The sequence below is a fragment of the Nanorana parkeri genome, unplaced genomic scaffold, assembly GCF_000935625.1.
Source record: "Nanorana parkeri isolate BGI_ZX_2015 unplaced genomic scaffold, ASM93562v1 scaffold113, whole genome shotgun sequence".
In the NCBI taxonomy this organism is placed as follows: Eukaryota; Metazoa; Chordata; class Amphibia; order Anura; family Dicroglossidae; genus Nanorana; species Nanorana parkeri.
In genome coordinates, this window is record NW_017306381.1 from 930064 (window position 1) to 951053 (window position 20990).

Consider the following 20990-nt stretch of genomic DNA (forward strand, 5'->3'; position numbering starts at 1 on the left):
CTAGATGCCTAGGCCAAATCTGGCAACATCAGCTAGAAATTCACAATAACGCTGACCTGACAAATTTTATATATAAAATAATTACAATTACAGACTAGAAAATTATTGAAAAAATAAGGGAAAAAATATAACATTGTTAGCCTTAATGAGCAGGATTTTTATTAAAACAGTGCTTCAAATAAACATTATATATAATATGTTTATTTGAAGCAATATCGGTGCATCCCTAATAAAAAAAAAATCCTCATTTGAGTGTAATATTTTTAATAAACAGCGGTGCAAATATTGTGTGACATTAAAAAAATTGCAATTACCTCCATTTCATTCTACAGGCCTTTCAGGAAATATGTTTGGGGGTTTTAAAGTGGAACTCCAGGATTTTGAAAAGTTAACCTATGCAGTGAGGCTACCCCGGGTACTGCAAGAGTTAAGTGCTCATTTTGTCTATGGAGCGCAAATAAAGTGCAAAATGAACAATTCTTCATTTAAGGGGTGAACTCCATGTACAAGCCCACCCTCCTATCATATCTTCCTTCAAAGCTGAACTTCGAACACAGCAGACTATTGTCATGGGTCATAGATGGGATGGCATGGTACACGTGCGGTTTCAGCAAACCACGAGGTACTTTGCTAGAGAGCATCCTGTGCCACATGTACAAAATGAGCAATGAATGGATAAGATCCTCCAAGCTACCACATTTTACAAACTGATCTCTAAGTTCCACCTTTCCTTTTCCATGACCACTTCATTTTGTATGCTAGTTGCCCCTCCCCCCCTCTCCCCCGAGCTGGGAACACAGAGGTAAAAATAAATAAAATATATATGGAGTGAATGGATGCAGTAATCCACCAATCACCTACCTAGCCACTGCACAAATGACTTCACCATAGCAATAATACTCTTGATGTCCCAGACATAGGGGTACAAGTCGTACAAGATGGTCCTGTTGGGGACGTTAGAGAGTCGAGTAAACATGGTCATTACCACACTGCACATCTCCTCAAATTTTCCTGCCCGGGCATGCCACTCGTTCACCTAGGGCACAACACAATTGCTTTCACAGACAATCTATGTACATTACGATTTATCGTTGGAGAATCGGTCAGTGAAATGGCCTGAATATATATAAAAATAAATACATTTATGGTACTGAAAAAAGTACCATAAATGTAAAAAAAGTCTCCCTACGTTATGTTATAAAAACATTTATTCTTACCCAGATTTTTAGTAAAACATAAAAGTCGGGGTCACGTCGGGTAAATAGACACCAAACATGTCAAGCCTTAAAATTGCTTGCGCCCGCAAAATCGCAAAAAAACGCCCATAGGCGACGATTAAAACGCTTTTACTGCTCATCAGTTTAGTGTCATCGTGATTAATGGCCCTAAAATTATTGCTCTCACTCCGACGTTTGTGGCGATATGTAAGATGTGCGGCACAATAGGCGCAATTGTCGTTTTCGCAAGTAGGCGCACCCGACGCATATCTGCGTGTTTATGTGAGGCGGGGACTTAAAAAAATGTTTTCTTTATGATTCTTTAATTTTTGTATTATTATTTTTTTTTTTTACACACAACTTTATTGCTATTACATGGGGAGCTAAGAAGTCCCCTATGCTATAGCCAATTTACATGACCGGTCCTCTTTATGGAGACATCAGGGGTCTCCAAGACCCCTGTCACCTAGGGACCCCCAGAGAAGCTGATGAAGCAGAGATCTGCTGCATCAGCTTCTTTAGCTGGAGAGTGACACAATGCAGGAAGTGATGTAATATACATCACTTCCTGCATTCGAGGACTGAGAGGAGATCAAAAGGGAGTTCGTACACTGAACTCCCTTTAATCTCCTGCCACAGAGCCCTGCCGGTCCCGGCCGCATCGGGCACAGCGGATCTCGGCACCGGCAACGACAGCTGCTAATACAAGCGATCGAGCGTCTCTAGAGACGCCCGATCACTTGAATGTAAATTTCCCGGCCGGCCGTGTAATTACAACGGCTGGCCGGGAAGCTGCTCGTTTTCTGTTTTTTTCTATATATATTCCTCTTGAAAAACAACAAATTATCTCCTTTATAGAGATAATATATAGTGATATATTCAGGCATACATACAATCCAATAAGCCTGCCCACAGACTGTGCCCACGGGAAAAGGCTTGTGGAAGTGCAGTCTAGAAGGTGCAATGCTTCTTATAGAACACAGGCCACCCCTCTTTGATCCCTCCCAGCTATGGAAGACTGAAGGGCCCTGTGAGGGCCATGAAGAGCACCACAGGGCCCTGTGAGGGCTATGAAGACAGCAACTATTAGGCAAAGAAAGCATTTGACCGCAGCTGGACTTTAAACAAAATAACATTTTCACATATGCCCAGACCATGGACACTGAAGTATTTAAATATTCTTCACAAGCAGACAAAGTGCTTTAAGACAAAGCATCACTGACCTCTGTAGCTGTGGAGAAATGCATCCTCAAAATTCACAACAGAGGCACTGAAATCACACTACCTCTCCTCATATTTTCTCTGACAGCAGAGACTTGGCAGCCTGGTGTTGTAAGCGGTTTTAAACTGAATAAAACCAACGTCAGTGTCGGTTGTAATCTTTGAGGGTAAATTACTCCACAGCACATGCAGCTAGAGAGCTCAGTTATGGCTTGTATTAAAGCTTAATATGTAAATGTTTAAAGGAGAACTATGAGGCGAGTGAAAATCACTCAGCCTCATAGTTCTAGCTGACCTGTGACAATGAGACTGTCACAGGTTGTCTCAATAGATTGGGAAGTGAGCGAACACATACCGGCGCCCGCTCACTTTTTGATCATGTCCCTGCAAGGGGTCTCCAAGACCCCTGTCACCTAGGGACCCCCAGAGAAGCTGATGAAGCAGAGATCTGCTGCATCAGCTTCTTTAGCTGGAGAGTGACACAATGCAGGAAGTGATGTAATATACATCACTTCCTGCATTCGAGGACTGAGAGGAGATCAAAAGGGAGTTCGTACACTGAACTCCCTTTAATCTCCTGCCACAGAGCCCTGCCGGTCCCGGCCGCATCGGGCACAGCGGATCTCGGGACCGGCAACGGCAGTGACAGCTGCTAATACAAGCGATCGAGCGTCTCTAGAGACGCCCGATCACTTGAATGTAAATTTCCCGGCCGGCCGTGTAATTACAACGGCTGGCCGGGAAGCTGCTCGTTTTCTGTTTTTTTCTATATATATTCCTCTTGAAAAACAACAAATTATCTCCTTTATAGAGATAATATATAGTGATATATTCAGGCATACATACAATCCAATAAGCCTGCCCACAGACTGTGCCCACGGGAAAAGGCTTGTGGAAGTGCAGTCTAGAAGGTGCAATGCTTCTTATAGAACACAGGCCACCCCTCTTTGATCCCTCCCAGCTATGGAAGACTGAAGGGCCCTGTGAGGGCCATGAAGAGCACCACAGGGCCCTGTGAGGGCTATGAAGACAGCAACTATTAGGCAAAGAAAGCATTTGACCGCAGCTGGACTTTAAACAAAATAACATTTTCACATATGCCCAGACCATGGACACTGAAGTATTTAAATATTCTTCACAAGCAGACAAAGTGCTTTAAGACAAAGCATCACTGACCTCTGTAGCTGTGGAGAAATGCATCCTCAAAATTCACAACAGAGGCACTGAAATCACACTACCTCTCCTCATATTTTCTCTGACAGCAGAGACTTGGCAGCCTGGTGTTGTAAGCGGTTTTAAACTGAATAAAACCAACGTCAGTGTCGGTTGTAATCTTTGAGGGTAAATTACTCCACAGCACATGCAGCTAGAGAGCTCAGTTATGGCTTGTATTAAAGCTTAATATGTAAATGTTTAAAGGAGAACTATGAGGCGAGTGAAAATCACTCAGCCTCATAGTTCTAGCTGACCTGTGACAATGAGACTGTCACAGGTTGTCTCAATAGATTGGGAAGTGAGCGAACACATACCGGCGCCCGCTCACTTTTTGATCATGTCCCTGCAGAGAGCCGTGACTGTCACTCACGGCTCCCTGCAGGGATTCCCCCCTCCCCCTCCGACTGGCGGAACAGACGGGGGAGGGTACAGCTGGCTCTGCCTCTAGATAGGCAGAGCCAGCTGTCACTCACGCAGCTGGGTGGATCTCGACAGTAATGTCAGAATCCATCCCGGCTGCGGCGTCTCAGTATACCGCGAGCTATAGCTGGCGGTATACTGAGCTCTGGGTGACGGGAGGGCGCTAGTTTTTGTCCTCCCATTACCCTTAGGAGAACTATGGGAAAAAGCCCTTCCCACAGATGCACTTTAATTTCTTCTATATAGAAGATCCTTGCGGCACTCCTTACCAAAATTCCCATATGGATACACCAATGGGTGCTAGGAATGACTGCGGATGGCGCCGCTACCAACTGATAGTAGAAATATGTCACCAGTATTAGAGCAAATAAACATCGATTTATTGACATATGCTGTCTCTCATTTGCAAGCGCTTTTGAGGTCACGCAAGGTCCCCTTCAGCAGGCCCTGAAAGCCCTTGCAAGAGAGAGCATACGTCAATAAATTATTTGCTCTAATGATCGGTCTGGTGTGCTGGTGACATATTTCTACTATTAATTTCTTCTATAACTCCAATGGCCCTAGGAAACGTTAGGTGTCTGAAGCAACAAGCTTCAAGGTGCCAATCTCTCTAGTTAAAGTAGTAAAATAAAATGAAACGGCCTGCGTTTTTAACAGTGTCCATCAGAAACTTGCACTTACTTTTTCTACATCTTTGCCTTCAGAGTTAACGCTCACAACGCTGCTGTTCGCCCGGAGCCACTGAAATTCCTTCAACATCTGAGCACCTTTTGCTCCATGTTCATAAGGCAAAAAGAACAAGTCAGCCAGTAATTGTAAATCGTCCAGGCTGACACCTTCGGCAGTATAAAGAGGCTTCTCATTAGGCCCGGGGACAAACAGCTCTTTACTGATCTGCTCGTCGGTCTGCATGCACACGTCATCTTGCATGCACGATTCGGAAGACTTTGCTTCCCCTACGCCTTCTTTGTCTGTGTCCATAGGCTTCAACTCTTCTGACATTTTGGCCTCGCCAATGTCTGTCACGTTCTTGTTGACATCCTCGACCTTCTCTTCCACCATTTCCATTGGCTCCTCTTCCAGCTGCTTCTTCTCTTCCTCTTTAGCCAGCACAGGTGGCTCGGTGCCCAACGCCCCTCCCTGGCTCATTATGGGCTGCTGGTACATAGCAGTGACGGATGTTGCGGCATTTAAGGATTGAGTGGATATCAATGGCGCCATTCCAACAGCGCCAGTCTTGGCCCCGCTGAGAGCGACTTGCCTGCCTGAAATTTGTTTAGATACAGTTAGGACATAATACATTTTCTCTTTATTATTTTTATTCATATTTTCAAGGATAACATAAAAACTATTACAATACCCTCATGCATTAAAAGAAGGCCCATAAACAAACACCAACAATCATGTGGAGTGGATGAAACTGGACATTTTCTGAATAAAATTCTGCTCTAGGCTTTCTCTAATGCTAGTCAGGTGACCAGGAGTAGGGGAAATTTGGTCATGTGATCTTGTGTTAAAAAGGGAAGAATCAGTGTTTGACTGCCTGACCTTCCCTTTCAACACAGACCACATGACAAAATGCCTAAACTTAGAGTTGGAAATCAAAATGATTGGGGTTATGAGACTGGATCTCTGAATAATTTTAAACCAGAACTCCAGGAATTAACCCTTGAAATAACCCTTGCAGTGGGGCTAGCCCTGCACTGCAAGGATTAAAGTGACATTAAAGTCAAAAAACTGTTTTCCCTCCCCCCAATGTTAATTAAAGCACTTACCCTAAATGATGTCTCTTATTCCGATCTTCTTCTTTCCTGTTCTTTTCATCTGTCCCTCCAGCGCTGCTGCGGGTCTCTGATCCAGCGCCGACTCCTCTCTGCTTGCTGGCACTTCCTGTCCCACGGTGTCTGCATGCGGGTGTACGCGTCCATAGACTTACCTTGCGTCTCTCCTCGTCTCCCGGCCGAAAATCCGAACTGCGCATGCGCCCGCTCCAGGATGCTTTGCGGCCGCCCGAGCAGTTTCTGGTTTTCGAACGGGAGCGCGCGGCGAAGACGGGGTTAAGTTTAAACCGCTTTTAAAGCGGGTTTTTTTAAAACACTTTTTGCACATATCTACTGCTTGCTAGCAGTAGATATATGCAAGAAAACCGGAGGGTTTAGAAACCCTTTAAGTGTCTTGTTTGTGTCTAGGTGCTAAAAAAAAACAAAGATATACTCGCCCAAAGATCCGCGCCGGCCAGCTGTCATGGAGCTCCCTCCACCCTGTCCCTTCCTCTGCAGCAGATTTGTCTCTTCCTTAGCGTCCTCACGTCTATGCACAGTGTATAGAGGTGATGATCTACTGGATCTTAGACAGCTGCAGAGGAGGGGAGAGACAGTCCAGCGACCGGTCTAAGAAGCGAGGAGCTTTGGGTGAGTAATTCTTTGTTTCTTTTTTAACCTAGCCACAAACGAGCAGTTAACCGTTGAAGTGCGGGGGTAGCCCCTCTGCAAGGGTTAATTTAAAAAAATTCCTGGAGTTCTGCTTTAAACAAACGTCCTTTGTAATTGAACCTAAAACCAACTTGATGTGAAAGAGGACATGGAAGTCACATTGTTAGTACCTGCCCTTTAATTCAACAATTTGACTGGACAACAAAAACATCTCACTAGTTGTCGCTATCCTGTGTATTTTTGTGATGCGATAAAATGCTTTTTGAAATTTTTTTTAAAAGTCATCCTGGTACCTAACAGGGGGTATGGGGACAACCCAATGGGGGTCTGTAGTCATTAAAAAGGTTAAGAATACCTGCAGCAGAGGGAACACAAAGCAGCATTTTCTCCAGGAAGCTTATTTCAGACCTACAACCACTTCCGGGCCATAATAAGTATATATGGCGGCGGCTTGCATGAGTGGTTAAAACTAGGGATGCACAGATACCGGTATTTGGGTAGAGTACCGATAATTTTTTTCAGTACTCGCTGATACCAATTACCAAGTAACGGAAGTCCTATTCAGGAAGCCAGGTGGCGTGTAATGACTCGCCACCTGGCTTCCTGATTAACAAGAAAGTCCCCTCTTACCTTGGTATGTCCAGCCTGTCACCCCCGGGGCCTCTCCAGCCAGAACGCATGTTTCCCCTGACATGACAGTTAAGTGACCTTGTGTTCATTATAGGCAGTAGGCAGTCTGGAGTGACCATTGTTTGTTTATGGTGATCAAGCTCTTATATAATTAAAGGAGAACTATGGGGTCAGGGCTTTTCCCTATAGTTCTCCTTAGGGTAACGGGAGGACACAAACTAGCGTCCTCCCGTTACCCTAAGCTCAGTATACCGCGTGCTACAGCTCGCGGTATACTGAGACGCCGCAGCTGAAGCGGATCCTGACAATTATGTCTGGATCCGCCCAGCTGGGTGAGTGACAGCTGGCTCTGCCTATCTAGAGACTCTGCCTATCTCTGTCTATCTACCCGCCCCCTCCCCAGTCCGTTCCGCCAGTCAACGCTGGCGGATAGGGGGGAATCCAGCCACTCCCGTCACGGCAGAGAGCTGTGACAGGATAGAGAAGTGAGCGAACACCGGTATGTGTTCGCTCACCTCCCGATCTACTGAGCCGACCTGTGACAGTCTCATTGTCACAGGTCGGCTAGAACTATGAGGTGAGTGAAAAGCACTCACCTCATAGTTCTCCTTTAAGGACATTCATTAGGTTCAAAGAGTGTCTGTGCTTAAGGAATTCCAATGCGGCACCCGGCTGTCTAGGGGTGGGAACTGTTCAACACACTGAACTCTTATCTGATTCTGAGGTATAAACTCTGTGTGCTTTCTTCAATAAAGCAGTTCTTGGTTTTCATTTCAACATTGGTGTTGTCTGATGTTTGAGGGGTTTAGCTTTCTCTCCTAATATATTGGTTCTGGCCAATAATTAGTCCGGTTTGGGCTGAGGAACCTGGAATTCGGATTCCAGCGGAGAGGAAGCCGATTTCTGACGGAGGTACCCAGTCGGAGTACAAGGCACAGTCCCTGCATGCATGCTGAGTGTATGATCAGATTGCCCTGCAGCATGGAAATCAGACTGTGCTTTTATCCTAATTGCAGCCATGAATTGTAGGACTGTGTGGTCTGTAAAGAGCTGTGCAATACGCAAGAAGTGCAACACAAGTATGTGAAATATAAAAAATGTATTGTGTATACAGAGGCGTAACTTAAAACCTTAGGGCCCCGGTACAAGAAACCATGCAGTGGAACTCCAGTGCCCGGTCGCACATGCGACTACTGCGACCCTGGTAATTCCACCACAAGGTGTATACGGATCTATAAAATGAGTGCTCAAACCTTCATGTGTTGCGTCATGAATTAAACTACAAAGTTCTTTAATCCTCCTATTGTGATAAACTGTATATTGGTAACGTACTGCTGTACTGTTGAGGTTCTCCGAACTCCTCCAGCCAGTCTTTCAGAGCCAATATCAAAGCCATTTGAGGACTGTACAGCATATCGGTCTCCAACTCTTCATCACTGCCTTCATTTTCTAGTTTAATCTGGATGGACACAGTGCTATCTTCACTGTCAGCTGCAAAAGGAGAAAAACAAAAAAAAAAGTCAGTACAAAAACCCCGGGACAGGGCTCTGCTGTAGAGCGGTGTACATCTTAGAACTGGATAGGCATAAATGCAAATCTTTTGGCAGGAAATTCAATCTGGATGTACAGCTTTAAAATGAGAATCCAACTGGGCATTTCAACTGGTCACTTACTCATTACGACATCCTTCCTCACGCCATTCATGTTCGATTTATACCACGTAGAAAGGGAGTGAATAGCCACGTAATTCGACTCAAATTCACAGTTCGGATTGGTCAGGACTCCCTGGAGACGGGGAATGAGCTCAGTGGATCGCCCCTTGTAAGGCCCTAGGAAAAGCCTCTTCTGGTCGTAATCATTGGCATGTATGTTGTCCCAAATCACCGGATATCTCTTGAGGATTTTGGAAACCTCTTCAATGGATTCCACAGAAATGTCTTTAGAAACAACCTTCGGGCCTGCATGAAATGGTAAAGTAATTACAGTGAGATAGATCTATATAATACATACATACATACACTGAGTGGCCAGATTATTATGACCACCCCATCAGTACTTCGTTGGGCCGCGAGATGACTCCACAAGATGATGAAAGGTGATGCGAGGAATCTGACACTGCACTGTTGCCCTTCTGTTGTCTTGTACCAGTCTTGCCCCTCCCCCGTTCTGCCCTAACATTGACTAGTGGCTGACGGCCACAATTCGCACGTTCAGACCCAGATTTTCGGCTGACAGTCCGGTCTTTAAACACTTTAACAACAGCTGCTCTTGATCATTTAAAGAATTCTGCTGTTTTGCTGATACTCGCTCCATGGCTCCGAGCGCCAACAATCATCCCACGTTCAAAGGCAGCAACTTCAGCGCAAAATTATAGCTAATTTGCCTACAAACGTCAGGTGGTCATAATAATCTGGCCACTCAGTGTACACACACACACAAAATCTATAGTGGATTTGTACATTATGTCCATTTTATTATTTTTCTCAAGTAAATATTTAATGATAAGTGCACTTATCGTTTTTGCACCCCTCCCCTGGCCTAACCTAACCCACCGCAGATGCAAACCTACCTCAGTCAGAAGGCTGCTGCCTCTGGTGTTTCACTCTCCTGGTCATGTCTGCACATTACAGCCCAATAGACTTCACCAAGCCCACAGACAATCAGGGGTAGCCAACAGAAGTCTATGGGGCTGTAATGCACAGGAGCAGCCTGGAGAGCGAAAATTGAGGCAATTGGATTGAGGTGCGTATGCATCTGTAGAGGAGAAGGGAGGGTTAGGTTAGGGCAAAAAAAAAAAAAGAGAAGTGCCTTTGTGTTAAAGTGCATTTATCCTTGAAATGTTGCCATTTAGCATGTTTCAGCATGTGGAGTTTTAGGCTTATTTTCACTCTTTTTAGGCTCTCTCTTTGCAGAAGTCAGTCACTCAAGCATACATTTACTTACACGTAAGGTACAAAAGAGGGACTTCTCTTACCTGTCCAGAGGACATCGATACCAGGAAGTAACTTCTCACCAACTGTTCGCAGGTAAGGAGACTGAGCCACATTCGGGTAGCAGAATGTGCCACAATATTCTATAAAAGGAACAGAGAACATGACATGTGACCACAGGCTCTATACATCATGAGGATTTCAATAACTACAATTCTTTAGCCTGATATCTGCTGCGTAGAAGATTACTAAAACCTAAAGTTGAACTCTGGGTATATATATTTTAGTGATGTCCTTGAATTTTTATTTACATAGAATTAGCATCTCAACCTGGATATCTGCTTCCTCTAATCTCCCACGTACCACCACCTGAGAGGAGCAGCACTCAGAAGGATGAACTAGTATGCTGATGCTCCATGGGGCTGAAGTATTCCAGTCCAATTACAGGTTGGGGTCTGAATGTAAATTGATACATAATTGTGATTTATTTATCAAAGTTGCTGAGAGTTTAGCAATAAAGAGAACTTGTGACACTTAAAAACTATCAAGCAAGCATGCACATATAAAGCAGAAACTGAATACTTACCAATTTAGTTGCACACACCACTGAATGCTGCCCAGAAATCCGCAGGAAAAAAATCAACGCTTCCAAGAGTGTTGATCTACTGCAGGGGTAGCCAAACTCCGGCCCTCCAGCTGTGGTGAAACTACAAATCCCATGATGCATCTCTCTCCGGGAGTCATGTCTGTGAGAATCTTGCAATGCCTCATGGGATCTGTAGTTCCATTACACAGCTGGAGTGCCGAAGTTTGGCTACCCCTGATCTACTGGGTCACCCACAGGGATCGCTGGTCCTTCCTGCTGATTTCTATATCATTGTAGAAGACAATGGGGACATAGAGGTCAGCAAGAGAAACTAAAAAAGCCATGCAGGGAACCCAGGACATCAACACTCAAAAAAAGAGTTGGCTTTCCTGCGGAATTCACATGATGCTTTCTCAGCAGAGGAACAGTGTCTATCAGAGCAGGTAAGTGTTATGTTTCTATTTTACAGGTACATGCTTGCCGGAGAGTTTACAATTATGTGACAGGGTCTCTTTAAAAGCTGTCCTAGCTGCCTAGAGCACATATGCGCATCTTCCCTTCTATTGCAGTATGGGTGAATGAAACAAGACCGAAGGCTGAGACAGGTAACATGGAAGGATTGAATGCTTGGCACAACCACTGGGTAGCCATATATGTATGAGAGGAGCTATACAGGCACAACACTAAAAGCAAGAGCTCTAGTGACCAGTGACTTGGTGAACAGAAAAAGGAGAGAAAAGAAAATGGCAGGATTCTGACTCGCACAAATCTCCAATATATAGTTACAAGATAAAAAATAAGACAAAAGAGAAAATAAAAAAAAAAGACTTGCGCAGTTCTCCAATAGAAAGTTACCTGTGGGGCAAAATAAAAAGGTTTCCGGTTCACCCAAGTACTGAAAAATTTCATTGGTTAGGGACAATTGTGCATGAGCGAAAGAGCTGAACACCTCCTTGTCCGCCGGACACATGTTGTGATCAATGTCATCAAACAGAAGAGCAAACGACTTGCACCCGAACTGAGTGACCTAGAAAAGAGAAAGGAACATTTGACTGACATTTTACCTTCTTTATGGAATATCAATTCTGACAGTTCTGCTTATTACTAAAGCCACTCTCTGCACTTCCTCCACTAATAGTATGCCGCTAATCTAGAATATTAGACTAAGGACAGCAAGTGTACTAACACACTCCATAAGTCCACTCAGGAAGATATAAAAGACATAAACGATACCTCTCTTATTAAAACAGATTATTATGACCACCCCATCAATACTTCGTTGGGCCACAAGATGACTCCACGAGATGATAAAAGGTGATGCGAGGAATCTGACACGGCACTGTCGCCCTTCTGTTGTCTTGTACCAGTCTTGCCCCTCCCCCGTTCTGCCCTAACATTGACTAGTCGCTGACGGCCACAATTCGCACGTTCAGACCCAGATTTTCGGCTGACAGTCCAGTCTTTAAACCATTTAACAACAGCTGCTCTTGAACATTTAACAAATTCTGCTGTTTTGCTGAGACTCGCTCTATGGCTCCGAGCGCCAACAATCATCCCACGTTCAAAGGTTGTTAAATCGCGTTGTTTCCCCGTATCTTCAGAAACAAATCACTTCTGTCGTGGTAAACAACCTGCTTCCCTATTTATAATGGTCTGGCCCTCTAGCAACTTCAGTGCGATATTATAGCTAATTTGCCTACAAACGTCAGGTGGTCATAATAATCTGGCCACTCAGTGTATAGTACTGTGCAAACGTTTTAGGCAGGTGTGAAAACATAAAAGAATGCTTTCAGAAATAAAAACTATAAAACACTTTAATCAATGAATACAATGGAAAGTAAATGAACAGAAGAAAAATCCAAAACCAATCAATATTTTGTGTGACCCCCCCTTTGCCTCCTTCTAGGTACACTTGCACACAGTTTTTGAAGGAACTCGGCAGGTAGGTTGTTCCAAACATCTTGGAGAACTAATCACAGATCTTCTGTGGATGTCGGCTGCAGCTACCATGGGGCGAGTGGGGCACACGCCACAGGCGCAGTTGAGAGGGGGCGCAGCCAGCGCCGGCCTGGCTGCGCCCCCTTGCCCCTATTGTTATGGTGAGCACAGGCCACCATTGGCAGCAGGGGCGCCAGGCGGCCAACACAGCCACGGCTCGGCAGGGAGAAGAGGAGCAGCACAGGCTCCAGCTTCTCCTTGGATCCCTGCTGCTCTCCCCTACCTGTATGGGCAGAGGACTCTGTGTTCCCAATCACTTTTCTATTTCAAAAGGGAAATGTCAGGGGTGATATTTCCCTGAAGCCCCCAACAGTAAAAAAACATTTAAAAAATAATTAACCTTCACACACACGTACGCACGCACTCACTCATGCACACATATTACTAGACATGTCCAAAGACTACAAATTTGTTTCGGACGAAATGAACGGAAACTAAAAATGTTTACATTAGTTTCGTCAAACAAAATACATGGTTTATGCTATTTTGGATTTGGCCACCAGTGCATTCTGCGCATGCGCGCCGCCATCCTGGAGGCAAGGCACATGAGGTCACATACCGCACAGGTCTGTTGGGGGGCACAATTTTCTGTTCTTGCCTCAGGCGCAAAAGGAGCCAGCTGCGGCTCTAGTCGGATACCTCTAATCCTTCCGCTGTACCGCTCTCCAGCCCTTCCATGAACAAACTGCCTCCCGCTGCAGCCAAATATTTCACATTGTGACTCATCAGTCCAGAGCCCCTGCTGCCATTTTTCTGCACCCCAGTTTCTAGGTTTTCATGCATAGTTGAGTAACTTAGCCTTGTTTCCACGTTGGAAGTATGGCTTTTTGGCTGCAGAAAAATGGCAGCGAGTTCTCTGGACTGACGTGTCAAAATTAGAAATGTTTGGCTTTAGCAGGAGTCAGTTTGTTCTTTTACGGAAACACGTAATGAAAATGCAAAAATGTCAGATGTTATGTTAATACAAATATGTACCTGGTCTAATTTGCGTTTTAGCGTGGACACTTCCTTCTGATTGGAAAAGGTTATATCAAGCCCGGGAGAAATGGCGTATATAAACTCAATCCCAAATTCTTGAGCAGCGGAGATCAAGGTCATTAACTGATCTGTAGAAGAAAAAAAGAAAAAAAAAATCATATATTATATAAAAATGTTGCGTAGAAAACAGATTCTACTCACGTCTGTCCCAGTGGCCATATAGAAAATGAGAGCAAATTTGCCCAAAGGGGCCATGGTAAGAAAATAAATAAAAAGCCCGCGGATACGCCTCTGCCTCTTCCCCATGGTTTATAAAGCTAAGAAAAATGTCGGCTGAAATTAGGCTTCAATTAAAATGTCACACAAGATGGTATTTTATGAAGCAGATGAATGGTTCTCTGCACAGGCAGGAGGGGAAACTGTTCTCATTATAACATGTTGCTCTCTTTGACATTCTAACTGATGTGTGACAGCAATTATTGACTAGAGCATTCCTTTATAAAACGCGCAAGTAATCTCCGTATGCCTAAAGGTGACACCCACCAGCTTCCTCCACAGAGTACATCTCCCTCCAGAACATTCTGTGCTTGTAGTCATCCTTTGGTGCGTACAGGTAGGTGTTAAGACCCCACTTCTGAAGCCTACGGCAAACAAAAAGGGACATTAGAAATCACATGTGCTTGGGACATATTGCATTTTATCTGACATGCTGTGCTGAATAGAGTGGTGTGGACCTAAACACAAATAAAGGAAACATCTAGAAATGTTAAATTGTGTCTAAGCAGTAGCTGGGAAAGCTTACCTGGTCTCAAATTCCTTCTGAAGAATAGCAGTGCACTTCTGTGTCTAGGAGACCCTGTTCTGTAGCTGTATATCTGAAGTGTGAGATCCAGGGCACTGCTACCTCTAAATTCTAGTCTCACCAGATCTGAAGTGAGATTTGGTGATGTGCTGCTCACTGTTATCCTTGCTGGAGAGGAAACTCTACCCGGGTACCCGCAGCACAAAGATCACCCCGCTTTTCCTCCATTCATTCTGTGGATCCATGCTTCCTCCACTTCTGCTGCTGCTTGTTGAAAATCCCCTCCCGAGTCATGGGAGGGGCAACCAGTGACATCATAAGAAATCATGGGGCCCCATACAGCCTATGTAACAGGGCCCCTTCCCTTCACAATATCCCCCTCCCATGCACATGCAACGGTCATACAACTGTCCCACCCACTGCAATCTGTGCTCCAGTCAGAGTTGAGCATTCTCAAAGCCCTCTGCCATGACGTACGAGCGCTCAGTGTGAATGCAGTGTGCCCAAACTAATGCAAAACTGTGGCTGACACCCCCGCTCATTCAATTACTACAGGTGCATTTCCTGCCCCTTTGTGATTTATACCGTGAGTGCCCCACTGCCGATTTTCTTTATTAGATGCCACGGCTTTTCCTCTCAGCTGTAAGCCATGATGTCAGGATTTGATGCAGTGCAGGCAGCCCATTCACTTGAGTAAGTTTTGCACTGAGATGAACTAATATCAGATAAACTTGCTGCAAGTCTCAATATTTTATAGTGAAAAAAGTAGGGATGTCCCGATGCCGATACTAGTATCAGGGCTGATAACAGGCATTTTCACAAATACTTGTACTCATGAAAATGCCCTGATGCTTAAGGCCGATACCGGCCCTTTACATTTTTACACTGCAGCGGCTGTCTAAGTTCCTGCATTTGTGGGAACTTCAGGGAGCCTGCTGGGGACCTGGTAGTAGATGTCTTTGGCAGTGCCTGTCCGGTTCTATATGTCCTCCTCCAACTCTCCACACCATAGCCACAGAGCCCTGGAGAGATCCACATGCGGCACGGGGGGGACAGGCACTCTGCTCTGGGGACAGGCACTCTGCTCTGGGGACAGGCACTCTGCTCTGGGGACATACTGCCCTTAAATCATTAGTCTGTATTGTTTTAGAAAAATATCGGCAAGTACCTGAGGGAAAGTAATAGTACTTAGTATCGAGAAAGTGGTATCGGGACATCCCTAAAAAAAAAAAAAAAAAAAAAAAGTATTGCTGCACTTCCTTTGAGAGCACTATTACAGAAAGTTTGCGTATTGCACATGGGACTGTGCAATACGCAAAGATGCCTCCTATACACACATTTATTTACAAAATATAGGCCATTAAATAGATGTTTCTATCCATTCATACACAATGCATTAGGAAGATCACATTCAAGGTCTATACATTATCCTGCAGCACAGCCGTTTCCAGATCATAACAAAAAGGTGGCTAATTCAATGAAGTTGTTTTCCCCTCGAGCCCCGCTCACCTTCTGAAAAGTTCTTTCCTCTGTTCCATAGTCCATGGTCGTCCATAGAACCCTGCAAAAAGAAACAAGGCTTTTCAATCTAAAAATGTACTTCTGAAGGGCTAGCAAACTGACCTTTGGGTACACAGCCATTAGAAAGGTGGTAAAAATAAAATTTACATGAAAAGGTTAAGCACAATAACCCACAACTACCGATCAGATTTCATCCTCCACTGATCTATATAAACTGAAATCTGATTGGCTGTTATAGATTTGTTTATCTTTACCAATATTTGCACTGCCTATACCTAAGAATACAAAGACACCCAGAGCACTATGGACCATCCAAAAAGACACTATAAAGGAATCAGTCTCTGCTCGGCCTCATACACTTGTGCATGTAAATTTCTGCTTGAGCTATTGGATTCTGTAAGCAACAGGCTTTCCAGTGATGTGAAAGTCCAGAAAACATGAAAAGCTGCAGGAGCCAAGAAGCATAATAGGCTCAGCTTATGTATCTGCATATATGAGCAGGTATTATCTCTTCTATTGACTCCTCCATGATTTGTGGACACTCAGCCCACCTCTGTCAGATGAGACTGACATTAACCTCTTGCCGTCCGCCCGTAGTAAAAAAACGGACGGACGGCACTGCTGTATTTGCGGGTTGCCGTCGCCAGACGGCAATTTTTTTCTGCTCGCGCGCGCCCCCTAGCGGGCACGCATGGGCAGAAAAGACCCGACAATGATAATTATAATAAGTGCACTGCACTACATTTTATTGATCACGACTGCCTATTTATATTGTCACACTTTTGTATATATTTATATACTCTGCTCATTGTAGATTTTATATTTATTCAATTTTACAATATGATTCACATGGATCACCGCCAATGATTAGAGGTGCACCGAAATGAACATTTCAAAACCGAAATTTTAACAAATGTCAGGCCGAAACCGAAAATGTTTTTTATTCTGACATTTTCCATTTTTTTTAAAAACATTTTATTTTTATTCATTTTTATTAAATATTTGTATTTTTTTAATTAACTTTTAGGGGCTTTGGGGGTCTAAGCAGACCCCTGATATTTCCCTTTTAAAATAGAAAAAGAGATTGAGAACACAGAGTCCTCAGTCTTTTTTTCTGCAGCCCCTGCTATCAATGAACAGGAATCCTCTATACAAAGTGTTCTTGTTCAATCATAACATGAGGACAAGTTGTGCGTTTACTATAACCACAATCAGGAATGAACAGGAGCTGATGTAGATCACTTCCCATTCATAATTGAGGATAAACATACTCTGTCCTCTATTATGTACAAACACTCAGCGATCACCGACTGCTTGAACCCGCTCTCCATCCTGATAGCTGTCACAGGAGGCTGAGTGAGCAGTGCGAGGGGGGGGGGAAGACACGCCGGACGCTCACAGCACTCTCCTCCTGCAGCGCTCGGCCGCCTGTGACAGTTTCTCTCCTCCCTGCTAGGACACAGAGCAGCGCCCAGAGGGGAGGAGAGAAAGAACGGATGCACCGCTGTATCACCAAGACATTGGCACTTTCAGCATTTTGCCACGTGTCATTTTTGGCTGATATATATCGGTGCATCCCTTCCAATGATTGTGTCACAATTTCATGTATTTTGATTATTTTTGGATTTATTCAGTTTATAACATTTAGACACTTTTTGAAGTTTGTATGATGAACATTATTAATTATAGTTGATTATTTATTAGCGCAGTGCACTTTGATAATTATTACCCTGCCAGTGCCTTTTGGCCACGTCTTGCACAGCAGCTTCTTCATAGCGCGGAATTACAGTTTTAAGTCGACATTAAAGATGATAAACTGCACGGACGGCATACAAATCAGAACGGGGTTCCATGCTTCTCCTCTGTGCCAGTAGCAAAAAAGCACTTTTATTTTTGTCTGCGTTACTAGAAACTTCAGAACCAGACATGTCTGGGTGTGTTACACGACCGCATCTCCCGCTGCCCACTGTGGTCTGACCTCTTGTCCGCGATGCCACTAGAGCGTTCTTGCAGCTCTTAAGGTACATGCTAATAACATGGCAGCCGGGGGGAGGAGACCGTGGACAGACACGGGCATCGGACATACAGAAGTACGCACGCTGAAGATTCTAGCGTTGCTGCAAGCGAGCAGAGGCTAGATGCAATGGAGGCGCTCATGAGGAAATGTGTTCTGCAATGCTGTTTTTGGGGGGCTGGGGGGGGTTTCGTTTGTGACAGAGTAGCTTTAAAAGTCCCCTCTCTGCAGACTTCCTGCATCATGGTCGCCTTACTCAACTACAAAACAACTTTTTCTACTAAGCAGCCTGAGAATACTTCATGCTATAGCACGCAACATCTCAAGTATTATTAACTTTTCTTCGGAACGACCTTTGGTTAAGTATTTCTTGAGGCAAGCAGGTAATCAGCAGCCACAGAACTCTGAACGCCAGCACAGAATGCCCTCGTGGGCTGTAAAATTCGGCAGGAAGGAGTCTTTCAGCTGGCACCAACGCAAAATAATCCACCTGGCAAACGGCAGAGTCATTTCGCCGACATTCTGCCTCTGCAAAATATTAAAATTACCTTCTGTGCTGAAAAGAACCACACAAAAGGATTGCCGCCAGCTTCCCCGAGAATGAAGGAGATGATCTACAACAGTAAGAGCCCCCCAAAAGAAACATTCAACCTACGCAATGGAAACCACCATTCTGAAAGCGGACTTTACAAATGACTTGGAACTTCCTCAAATTTAAGGGTAAAAAAAAAAATGCTGCAAGGGTCGCCTGCTTGTTTTTGTCTGCAACCTCTTCCCCCTCTGCTCTGGTGGTCGGAGACCCATCATGCCTAATTCAGGACCCATAGCTCTGCATTATCTGGGTGTAGGCCAAGGGACAGTCCACAAACCGGAGGGGAGAGAGGTGAGCGCCATCTGCTAGGGGAAGCAGAGATCGGGTAAGTACAGGTCCTCTTCCCCATACCATTATGCTGGGTTCACACCTAGGCGTACGGAATATGCGCGTTTGCCGCACGTTTTTACAGCGATTTGCGGTAAAAGAAACGTGCAACAAAGTGCATTTCCGAGGGCTATCCGGCTGTTTCCTACTGGATACACGCGACAAATACTCCCCAAAGAAGCTCCTGTACTTCTTTGGGCGTAGGGCGCTCCTACGCGCTGTAAAACGCCCAGGTGTGGACCGCGTTTTTACAGCGATTTGAGGTAAAAGAAACGTGCAACAAACGTGCGTTTCCGAGGGCTATCCGGCTGTTTCCTACTGGATACACGCGACAAATACGCCCCAAAGAAGCTCCTGTACTTCTTTGGGCGTAGGGCGCTCCTACGCGCTGTAAAACGCCCAGATGTGGACCAGGCCTTAGACAAAAAACAGTCCTTGAATGCAGTCTGTCTGCAGTCCCAGGGGCCTCTCCATGCATAAACAAACGTATGCATGGCCCTTTCTGGTCGCATGAATGAGCCCTTACAGGTGCCAGAAGGTGAGAGGATACAAACTGCACACACTGCAATAGACCGTCCCGGCTGCGGCACTCTCAGTATATATGCCGAGCTTTGGGTCACGGGAGGACGCTAGTTTGTGTCCTCCCGTGACCCTAAAGAGAACTGTGGGGAAAAACACGTACCCCATAGTTCTCCTTTAAGGTGGACCCACCATCAGATATATTGTTTTCAAGTGCACACGTGCCATGCAATGTGCAAATCTAACGATTCCAGGTATTCCAGGTGAGATTATAGTTGACAAAGGTCTAATTGCCCAATTTTGTTCAGGGATCATCCAGGGAAATGCCGACTTAGAGGTGACACAATCATGTTAATCCTGCTGCCTGTGCAGTTCTTGGCTGTGTGCACAAATGTCTGACAGACACACAGATCAGCCCCCAGCTGCAGCCTTTCACCTTCTGACTTGCTACAAAGTTACACTGTTGCAATGAGATCACTGGGGGATATGAGAGTGAGGAAATGCTTCCTACTGCCTGCAGCAGACTGATCACTGTGGGAGAGGGGACTGAGGAAATGCTTCCTACTGCCTGCAGCAGACTGATCACTGTGGGAGAGGGGACTGAGGAAATGCTTCCTACTGCCTGCAGCAGACTGATGACATCATCTCAGCCTAAGTCACGGGAAGAGCTCAAAACCAGTTTTTAGTGAGTGATGAAGTTACAGTGTTTAAAAAAAAAATATTTCTGCAGATTTGTAAGTTACTTTATTCTTGCTGGGAGAGATGTAAAGTGGTGGACGGGGTAAAACACTTGCAAGTCCTGTGCAGCTCACATGACCAAAAGTCTAGACATCTGGCCGTTTTAATCTCCTGTCCGTCAGCTCTTGGTGAGCAGCACCGTAGAAGACCCAGAGCAGCATTTCCCCCAGGAAAAGTGAAGTCATTTTGTTTTCCTATATTCTTAAATCAGGCGAGCGGATTGGTGGGGTACACTGTACAGGACATTTCAGCTCACCCAAAAACTTTCCACATGAAATGTTTACATATCAGATTAGAACACGTGAAGAGGACAGGAAACGTCGGTCTTTGGTGGTAAACTGCAGCTGGCAACAAAGCCTCATGAAGAAACAATACAAGACTGGCGAAGGGGAAGACGCGACGGGGCTGTTATCTCTATTCTAGTGTCAGGGATGAAGTACAATGAACGCCATTCAAGACAAAGGGAAAGGGAACGTTCACCCAAACAGTTATTTCCGTTATTGGTGGATATTGGTGAGCCAAGTCGCCCTCGGGGCAAGAAACTCAAACAAAGGTATAGCCAAAAAAAGCTGCAACGTGCACAGAGCAATTCACTGAACTAAAGAAACCACACAAATATGCTCCCAACTTCCATGACAAAAGGCTTGAATGCGTAGATACATGGTGTCAGCCCTGCCTACTTCATTTCTGATAGATCACAAAGAACTACACCCTCATCTCCCTAGCCCCTCCTCCCCCTAACCACTCCTCTTCCCCATCCTCCTCCTAACCCCTCCTCCTAATGCCCCCTAAGCCCTCCTCCTCCCTAACAACTTCTCTTCCCCCCCAACCCCCCTCCTTCTCCTCCCCA

At 45.0% G+C, this 20990-nt stretch overlaps 1 protein-coding gene across 1 annotated transcript in view; it reads right to left on the bottom strand.

Moving 5' to 3' along the window:
* The window catches only part of MGEA5 (meningioma expressed antigen 5 (hyaluronidase)), a 54470-nt gene that overhangs the window by 12829 nt on the left and 20651 nt on the right, over positions 1-20990 (bottom strand). The window contains exons 3-11 of the mRNA XM_018553210.1: positions 15939-15990; positions 14171-14268; positions 13625-13755; positions 11507-11678; positions 10110-10208; positions 8809-9093; positions 8468-8626; positions 4755-5338; positions 862-1036 (exon numbers count right to left, since the gene is read on the bottom strand). Coding sequence (XP_018408712.1) covers positions 862-1036; positions 4755-5338; positions 8468-8626; positions 8809-9093; positions 10110-10208; positions 11507-11678; positions 13625-13755; positions 14171-14268; positions 15939-15990 — 1755 coding nt within the window. The remainder of the gene's footprint in view (positions 1-861; positions 1037-4754; positions 5339-8467; positions 8627-8808; positions 9094-10109; positions 10209-11506; positions 11679-13624; positions 13756-14170; positions 14269-15938; positions 15991-20990) is intronic.